The sequence below is a fragment of the Gymnodraco acuticeps genome, unplaced genomic scaffold (assembly GCF_902827175.1).
Source record: "Gymnodraco acuticeps unplaced genomic scaffold, fGymAcu1.1, whole genome shotgun sequence".
In the NCBI taxonomy this organism is placed as follows: Eukaryota; Metazoa; Chordata; class Actinopteri; order Perciformes; family Bathydraconidae; genus Gymnodraco; species Gymnodraco acuticeps.
In genome coordinates, this window is record NW_022990214.1 from 534866 (window position 1) to 545088 (window position 10223).

A 10223-nucleotide genomic window follows, 5' to 3' on the forward strand; every position below is an offset into this window, starting at 1 on the left:
GTGGTCAAGTGTCCCTCCTCTTCATATCGATCAAGCTGAGCCTTAACAGCTGCCTTGAGGGCCACTGGAACGTTCCTGGGAGCACACTGCACCGGTGCCACAGTGCTGTCCAGCTCAACGTGAATATCACCGGGCAGAGACTCAACAGGGCTGGTGAACACGTCGTGGTAGGTGCTGACCAGACACTCCTTGGTCAGGTCTCCCTTCCTGCAGTGCTCCACCTTATTCAGCTCCTCAGGAATGGTGAAGCCAACACACTCTCACTCCATAATCGTCCAGGAGCGACGTTTGGTCAGTGTCCGTGGCGTGCAGTTGTGACGCTCCTAGGCTCCTTCAGCTTCATAAAAGGACTCAAATAGTTTTCAACTGATTGCAATGTATTCCCATCTGCGGCGGGATTTGACGCTCATGGAAGCACGGCATTCGTTTGTGTCGGCTGCCCTTAAAGGCAATGTGAGCGTCCATTCTCATTGGATAACGGAGAATTGTACACCCGGAAGTAAGTATTCCCCTTACTGTCGATTGATTTTACAGTGATATCTGCACTACTCATCGACTAAAAAACACCAGATTATCCTTGTTAATTACACAACATTGATTGGTTTAAATTGTGTGCAATGCTTTTGTATTTTTCCCCTTCGATTCGGAGAAACAAATATTTTTTCGGAGTAAAGGATGGCAGAAGACACTACACTACCCAGAATCCCCAGCTATCGTTTGGACTACACCATGTGCTTTGTTTGACAAACCCCGTGATAGTCCTCAAGCTCTGTGATTGGAGAGTATGCTCCGAGGGTTACGCCGAGCCTCGAACAGCACTTGAAATGGGATGGAACCTCGGCAGACTGTCCAAAACTGGATTTGTACTGTACTGTACCCAATATACAAGCTGTTAATACACTTTTCAATCAATCAATCAATCAATCAATCAATCAGCCGAATTAGTGTTGATACTGCAAGGAGACGTATTGTGTGAAAAGAAATGTAATATGTTGTTTAATGGCTGATATATTTATGATCCACGTCACGTTTTCAGTTCCTCATGTTTGTCTAGAAGTCTTCTCATCAGGGCTCTATAAATACAGAACTACGGCAGATATGTAATATTTAATGCAGCCGAACCGTGTATTACAATGCCGTTATGTGATGACTTTCAAAGAGAAAAGCAAGCACACTCGGAATAAAGTATTATTTATTTATTTTAAATGTTTTCGGTCTGTTTCCGGTATTTGTTAATGACGATGTGCTGTGAGATGTGAGACTGGAATTGCACAGGGGAAAATAACGTATCTTTAGATGCGGATTTTGTTACTAACTAATATGTTTGCGCTGTGGACCAACACTATAGGCTACATTGACGGGGAAGGGGGTAGAAATAAAGATAACACCATTAAACAGTTACACAACAGAAATAATATCGATAGCAGCGTCCCTAGCAACCACCTTGGTAACAATGAAAACGTTCTATAGACGCAATTTCCTGAAGTAATCTTCGTAATAACTAGCAAACTAAAGATCCTGTACATCCACTGCATACATAATCTGAAATACTCATATTTCTCGCATCAAATGACATCAAATGACATCAAAACGCATTTTAATGGCCAAACTAACTTTAAAATAGGCATTTTCCACGGAGAATAAAACGAAGTTCGGCCATGTTTTTTTTTTCTGCAGGGAGAAATTTGAAGATCACGTGACATAGACGCCAGCCATTGGAATGAATGGAATGCAGTTGGAGGTCAACCAATCAGAGCTTGAGAACTAATCACGGGGCTTGTCACACAGAGCACATGGTGTAGTCCTAAACGATAGCTGGGGATTCTGGGTAGTGTAGTGTCTTCTGCCATCCTTTACTCCGAACAAATATTTGTTTCTCAGAATCGAAGGGGAAAAATACAAAAGCATTGCACACAATTTAAAGCAATCAATGTTGTGTAATTAACAAGGATAATCTGGTGTTTTTTAGTCGATGAGTAGATGAGCAGATATCACTGTAAAATCAATCGACAGTCGGGGAATACTTACTTCCGGGTGTACAATTCTCCATTATCCAATAGGAATGGACTTGCCTTTAAGGGCAGCCGACACAAACGAATGCCGTGCTTCCATGAGCGTCAAATCCCGCCGCAGATGGGAATACATTGAAATCAGTTGAAAGCTATTTGCGTCCCTTTATGAAGCTGAAGGAACCTACAGTAGGAGCGTCACAACTGCACGCCACGGGACCCTGACCAAACGTCGCTCCTGGACGATTATGGAGTGAGAGTGTGTTGCTGAATCAGGGCCCTGCTGACAAGACAGGAAATCCACAGCATATCACTCACTCCAGCACAATACTCTCTCTGTGTGTGTGTGTGTGTGTGTGTGTGTGTTTGCAAGGCACTTTTGAGACAAATTCATGTTTGATTAATCTTAATGTATACTGTATGTATAATTGGTTAGTAGGCTACAATAAAGAAAGGATTTGTTTTGGAATTATTTTGTGTTCCGTTTTTTCTTGGGCGGCCCTCAATCCAATATTGGGTACCTAAATTGGCCCTCACTCATCAAAACTTTGAGAACCCCTGGTTTAATCATTTCAAGATTGGCTTTAATCAATGTTTGAAAATGAAATATTCATATATGATAAATGAGAGGTAACATTTTATTTATGGTATTATTTCCACATATTTCTCTCCATTCTTCCTTCTGCCAACGGTGTCGCAGTTTCTCGTCTCTCCCATTGTTGTGCTTAGTGCGTACGCATGGGTTAGAGTTTGCGTGGAGGAACGCACATTTTCCCGTCAAGTTAGTATTTTATAAATCGCAAACATTGCGTAGAAACTGTCGTACGCCATTTTTTTTAGCGTATATCCCTTTATAAATGAGGCCCCTGGTGATCCGTTAAGTCGGTTTTCCTCACAATATATAGGCCTACTTATATAAGTGCAGGGAGGAAAAAAGATAACTTTAAAGGTCCCATGTCATGCTTTTCCGGTTAATAGCCGTCCCCTTGTGTGTTATGAGGGTTTTTATGCATGTAAACGGTCTGCAAAGTTACAAACCCTCAAAGTGCACCCTGTAGCGAGTAAAACTAACACAGAAAATACCTGTCTATGCTGCCCCAGAACACCTCGTTGGAGATTTCTCTTTTTCTTCCTGGTAGGCCTACTAAGTGACGTAACGATGACCCAAATGGACCCATTGCTCCAAATGGACCAATCCGTGGAGCCATTACGTTACATCCGCGGAGCCGTTACGTTAAGTCCGTGGATTGGTCCAAATTGACAAATCCACGGACTTCCTCACACTCAATCTTTTCTCAGCTGCAGCTCCGCTGATTTCTCCTCGCTGAGATGGCGGGACGCTGTGAGTCGGTGTGTGAGCACACACACAAACTCCCAGCCAGGCTGCGGGTGTGTGTGTTCGGGCTGGGTTTCGCTGTCTCGCAAACGGCCACTGGGCTCATAGGGAGGGGGGGGGGGGGGGGGGCAGGAGCTCCAACAAGCCATTTAGGACAGAGAGTGAATACACATACTATACAGAGATGCTGTATGAGAAACCAATGTGTTTGGAAAATTGCACAATATAAATCTATTCTAGTTGACCTCAACAATGGAATTATGATCAGTAGAAATGGCCATGACATGGGACCTTTAAAGAGAAAATGAATGCTTTATGCTATTTATATCAAGGTGTAGTGGTGCTCAGCCTCTCAGCCTCTTGGGGATGAAATAAGTATCCAACAACAAAAACTGATCCTACTGCATGATATATGACATTTTTCTTGATGTGAATGTTTTCATTTTGTAGAGCCAAAACAAAAATAAAATAAATAACTGTTACTACTTACTAACCTTTACATCTTTCCTTTCAATGGTTGATATTAACTTACAAACTACTATGTTGTTCTTATCACTGCAACCTGCATTCAGGAATGAATTTGTATTTAAATGTTGCTATTTTTTATTTACTGTTTGCATTCAGCAGTCTCTCTAAACATTGACCAGAGAAAATATAACAATAACAACAACCTCTCCATTAGCTTACAAATAAAAAAATAAAAAATCCTAAAACCCTTAAAAACGTACATAACAATTCAACTTATTCAAAATGTCACAAAACGGTGCTTTCAAAATATAATACCAATCCCAAACCCATGTTTAACATATTGATATGTTTATAAATAATAATTGTAATAAAACTGCTGCATGTTATGATGCCTTCATAAATAGTTTATAAAGCGCTTTAAGGTATAACCCTTTAAGTTACAAACTAATCTGATTCTTTTCAGTCATCTATTATTCAAGTATTACTTGGAGTTGAGGTAAACAAAAGCAGATGACGGCCAACAACTGAAGTTATGAAGTAAGACGCTACATGAAACACTTTGAGGACAGGTGAAGAGCTGAAGCAGATCCTTTTCGCTAGACTACAAACGCAACACTGACTTTCTCTCCATAGCTGACCCCAATGATATGCTGTCCGACACAAATTACACAGGATTCAGGCCAATTATCCCATGGTGTGATTAGCCAAAGAGCCTTTGATGCAAGGGGCCACCTTGGGGCTGAATCAAGTCAGAAACTCTTCCTGTGGCGGTTCACTTAAGGACAGCACAAACTGTTTGTGAGTGCCCTCTGTAGAAGCTGTCATACTTTAACTGCTTTAAGTATGCATGGAGCAGCTCAAAAATGATTTAATGTCCTACTTTTCGAGCAGCCATCTTCAGATAATGGCTGTTATTTGCATATTTATTCCTTTCACCTTCATATGTAAACTTCTTCTATTTGTGGTTTGATGGTCTGTGTTTAATCGCCCTACCTTCTCTCTCTGTGCTGCCATTTCAATGTCTGGGTTAACAGAGTGATGCAGGGATGAGTAGTAAAACCCAGAAATGAATAAGCATTTTAACACTTCCTTCTTTTTTTTTTAGATGGGTCTGTGGTTCAATGTCTGAAATAAGGTCTGTGATGAACACAAGCTTACAAGATGTTCTAGTTTTGTTTAACAACAACAAACGCGTCAGTACCCCACTGGTGAGTGTCTGAAGCTTCTGTGTCATAAAATAAACAGTTGCTATTAGATTGCTACATGAGACTACTAAACGTCACTAGACGAACATTAGCCGCCTGTAGCTCAGCGGTGGTGATGAGCAGCTATGCGCCCATGATGTAGTTTGTTTATAACGTTAGCTTTTTCCTTCGAGCGTTGCATTTATGCTTCAAAAATCATGAAAGAGTGGTGTTGATATGTGGAGAATATCCAAAAGGACTAAGTATAATAAAGGTGTATTTGCAACTGATCTTATTCCCTGCAATATTCCAAAGTCCAATGAAAAAATCCGGGTCGGCAAACTATCATCTGTCATCACTGGACCACTCTATGGACCCCAAGTGGAGGCTGTCACAGAGACCAACAGAGTGACAGGTGAACTGTGTTTAGCCCGCCCCCTGCTGGAGGTTCCTCTCATAGTTTTCCAGGCAGATGTGGACACGCTGAGTGAAGTAGTTCTGCTGAGAGATGGCCTTCAGGAGGTCGGTCTGCACCAGTGTGATGTCATAGAGCTCCGAGGTGCAGGCTGTACGAGTGTCAGCGCCGCCGGGCTCCAAGAAAACCTGACACACACACACAAACACACAGAAACACACAGAAAAGGGAGAAACCAGAGAAAAGCGGGGTCACGTTAGATTTCTGGAGACGTGAACTAGCAAATGTTGTCACGATGATTGCAAAGCTACTTTATGTTTGTATAATACAGAAGCTTGTTGCACAGATGGAAAGGTAATACACAAGGCATTTCCAGTTTAATATTATTTCCAAAATCAGAACACCTTTATGGCGCTTTTCCACAGCAGGGCCTCGCACGGCTTAGTCTGGTATAGTTAGGCCTTGGTAGGCCAGGCTCACTTTATGCTGCGTTTCCATTACAGTTTAGGAACTGGGGCAGTAACTATAGTAACGCAGTGTAGGTGGTGCCGTGACGTCATCTTCAATGCGAAACACAAAACCAACATCAGCCGTTAGCTGTTAGCCCTCAGAGCTCACAGCTCCTCATATCTGTTCAGAAACTAGACAAAAGTTAAACAAGTACAAACCACAGACTGTCTGTGTCATGGCGAATACAGTCGCTGCTTTATTTATGTCTGTATAGGCCAGGCATCCTCAAAGTCCGGACCGAACCACAACTGTCTCTGGACTCTGAGCAAATTATACTTTTCATATGTATTATCTGTGTTATCTGTGTTATCTGCGAGACATCGCCACAACGCAACGAGTCAAAATGATCCGCTATGTCCATAGACTGCAAACAGCGCTCTGCATGTCCTGTTCCACTGTCTGTGTGTGTCTGTCAACACATTGGTCCAATCACATTCAGCATCCCGTCAGCGTTTTTTCCCCCCAAACAATCTGCGAATCAGAGGCACAGTAGGGCGGGTCTTCGCGGAATACGGGTGGGAAAAATGTGTGTGTCTCTTTCAACCTGTCTAAGTCAGAGCGAGAATTAAAAAAAAAAAAAATTCAGAGCGAGAGTTAACAGCTCATCTAGTTCCATCTGTACTGTAGCTAGTAGCCTAGTTTCACCTACCGGGGTGGCAACTGACACCCTAAAAATAGGCCTTTCCACCCCAGTTGGCAGCTTTGTTTTGAAAGAAAAGTTGTGGCTCATCGGACATTTATGAGAGAAAGTCTCTAATGTCCGAGTGCATGTGAATGCAGCACAAGATGCACGTCATGTAACCCCTCCCCCGGTCCTGGCGCGAGCGTGGACATATGATTGGCGGCGATTTCATTTTAACGGGACGGCGCAAAACGAGAAGCATTCGGACCCAAGCACTGAAGGAATGAGGTATTTGCGGTCTACAATGAGAGAAGAGACTCTCAGTTTGGCTGTACTCAGCATTGAATCAAAACGCACTAAAGCTGTTGATCTTAATACGTTTGTGAGGCGTTTCGCTGAACAAAATGGTAATCGCCGCATTCAGCTGTAATAGACATGTCAACTTGATGCTCTGCTCACGGATGAGCATACACAACTATTAAGATGATGACCTTACGTGTGTAAATATATTGTTTTCTTTGAGGGGGTCTGCCCCCAAAAAACTGTTTTAAGTCCTGAGAAAGTCAAATAAGACGGTGTGTAAAACTACACTGCCCAGCCAAAAAAAAGTAACCACTTTGATTGAACTAGGCCAGTAGGTAAGGACTTTCCACTGGATAATAACTGCAGTATAAAAGAATGCATGACTGAAGTGATGGAGACCATGTTGAAGGCAAACAAAAAGAGGAAATAACAGGTCAAATCAAGCAAATCCCCCTCTCAGATTCCACAGCAACCAGAAGAACATAAATACTGGCTGGTGATTTGATTAATCAGCTTTGTGATGGAATAAAAAATGCACAGTGCATTTCCTTAGCTGTGGATGAGTCCACTGACATCACTGACAATGCTCAGTTGCTGGTGTTTGTGAGTTTTTATGATGAGGCAAAGGGGGAGTTTGTTGAAGATGTGTTGGGCCTGACGAACCTCAGTGGACACACAAGGGGGCAAGACATTTATAAAGCAATAATGGGAATGCTGAATGAAAGAGGGTGCAGCTGCCTTTACTCATAACTGTGCAGCTCTTACACTGCGACTCTGAGGGATCAAGCATAGACACAATAACAATGAAAACTGATGCATACAGATTATTTTTGTTTTTGCAACCTCGTGTTAAGAATCTTGTTGCAATTGTTTAAAAGTTTGAATAATAAACGGACCTTTGTCTTATTGAAACATTTATTTTGGACCTTTAAGATTTGTATTTGAGTACCCCTGGTATAGGCCGTTGTTGTGAGTGTGGACGGTCGGGGGATATACTGCGTTAGCTTAGCCGATCTCCATTCAGAAAACACGCATTCTAAAAAGGTTTTTCGCCTGCCGTCTGTCTGCAGACTTGTCCAAGCATGAATTCATGGTTTTTATTAACCGGTATCAGTATGTTGTTACTTCGGCATCATTTTGAAACGTGTATTACAATTAAATCACGGTCAAATATGTTCATTTTGTTGTAGTTGCCAGCGATTCTCTCACTGGTTTAGCATACTCAGCCCGGTTGTTGGCCCGGAAAGAACCTCGATTTTGGAGAGCCAGAAAAACTGTGAAAAAGTACCCGCTAGTCGGAACTACGCCTAGTGGAAACGCAACCAAAAACGGCTCGGCACGGCATGGCACACTTAAACCGCGCTGTAGTGGAAATGCACCATTACACTCCATCCCTCAGGACCCTGCTATCTTTGAAGTATAAATACCAGAGATAAAGGTAAAAGTGAATAATTAAAATAGATATTGCTATAAAAAGAGATAAAGTCAAGAAATGTAATACATTATAATAATGAAAAGAGACAAAAGAGTTTAGAGTATAAAAAGTAAATAAGAAAACATGAGGGCGATGAGTCATCAATAGCACCGAGGCTGTTTGAGAGGGATCAGTCACTAGGGTAAGTATGTGAACATGCACCCATATCTATGTTGACATATTTTTAATGACGGTGGCTAACAGTTATGATAATGGAATCATTCTGTGATTCACACAAGGTGATTCACTTAAAAGTGGAACATTCTAAGAAAGAAACGTTTTACAAATAACCTAAAAACTAACAAAGTGGAATTCTAAGGCAACAAGATAATTTAGTCTACACCTTAATAAGAGAGGCTAATGTTTACTTGTTAAATAGAAAGGAACCAGTTCTTATATTAACTGCAAATAACACGTTATTTGGAAGATACTGAGCAGGTCATGGTTTCTGTAGATAGGCATTGCTGTTTGTTCGGTTTTTCAAATGGATTATTTTGCTGCTTTGAGCACCACATGCTTAGTATTGCTTCACATAGGAGATAAGGCAGACAATTTACGGTCAATATCTCCAAAATCACGTTGTTTGATACAGCACTACAAGTCAGGTAATATTTTAGGACTGGATTATATATATTGGTATTATATATCTTCGGAGATGTTGGATATTGTAAGATTGTATGTCTTCTCTTTTACAGTTTTTAAGAGCTGAAAGGTTGTGTAATTTACAGTACCAGAAAAGCAGCTTTTCAATTTTTTCACATTTAGCTAATTAATCCTTAAAGGTCCCATGTCATGCTTTTCCAGTTATTACCTGTCCCCTTGTGTGTTATGAAGGTTGTTATGCATGTAAACGGTCTGCAACAACAAGCCGTTTAGGACAGAGAGTGAATACCGGTGAATGCACATACTTTACAGAGATGCTGTATGAGAAACCAATGTGAGTTTGGAAAATTGCACGATATAAATCTATTCTAGTAGACCTCAACAATGGAAATATGATCAGTAGAAATGGCCATGACATGGGACCTTTAATTCATGAGGATTATTTATCAAAAATCTCATTGTGTAAATAAATATTTGATAAAAGCATCAATGGTGAAATCTTTCAATCAAGATATTTAGTGAAACATTTTGTGATTTCTTACTTTTATATTGACCAGGTCTTGGATAAATGTATTTTGATTTCATGGTGAACTGTCCCTGGACTTATGGTGTGATTGCGGAGTGATTGGGCACAAGTTAACCAGCTCTCTCAGGTTGGTTCAAATAAACCCATGAAATCCAACTACTCAACAATAAAAAGTAAGCTACGAGTGGGGGAAACTATCAAAAAAGCCGGGAATCCAACCAAAAGCAAGACAAAAGGAGCCTGAAATGGAAGAAATCTTTGAAGCTAGCGCACACGAGGAAGAGCTAACAGGGACACTAGGATAAGCTACAGCAGGGCTCAACATTATAAATGGCCCGCTGGCCCGGAAGCACTATTTAGACACCCCGGGCCAGCATAACATACTTTCCACTTGCCCGCTCGGGCCACTAAAAATATTGTTTAAAAAAAAAAGTTTCCTGTGGTATTGGTATTTTGACTAGCAATTTTGTTAAATTGTTTCGTTTATTAACGCTACAACATTGCATACTTGCCAACCCTCCCGATTTTCGCGGGAGACTCCCGATTTCATTGCCCTCTCCCGGTTTCCTCCCGGGGTCATATTTCTCCCGATTTCTGACAAAATCAAATTTACTCAGGACTGTTTCCACTCGGACTTTAATACAGCTACACCATTGTTTGGTTTCCATGGTAGCGTGTCTCTTTAGCAGCGCGCGCAACTCAAAGTCTGAGAGGGTGAGGAAGATAGTCACAGAAAACTGAACAAGAATCGACAACACGACTCTCTGCTCACT

The 10223-nt window shown here is 41.4% G+C and overlaps 1 protein-coding gene across 1 annotated transcript in view; it reads right to left on the reverse strand.

Annotated features, from left to right (window-relative positions):
• Positions 1–3930: 3930 nt before the first annotated feature.
• Positions 3931–10223, reverse strand: part of si:dkey-32e6.3 — a 21988-nt gene continuing 15695 nt past the window's right edge. Inside the window, exon 6 of the mRNA XM_034218554.1 lies at positions 3931–5600. Coding sequence (XP_034074445.1) covers positions 5424–5600 — 177 coding nt within the window. The 3' untranslated portion in view covers positions 3931–5423. The remainder of the gene's footprint in view (positions 5601–10223) is intronic.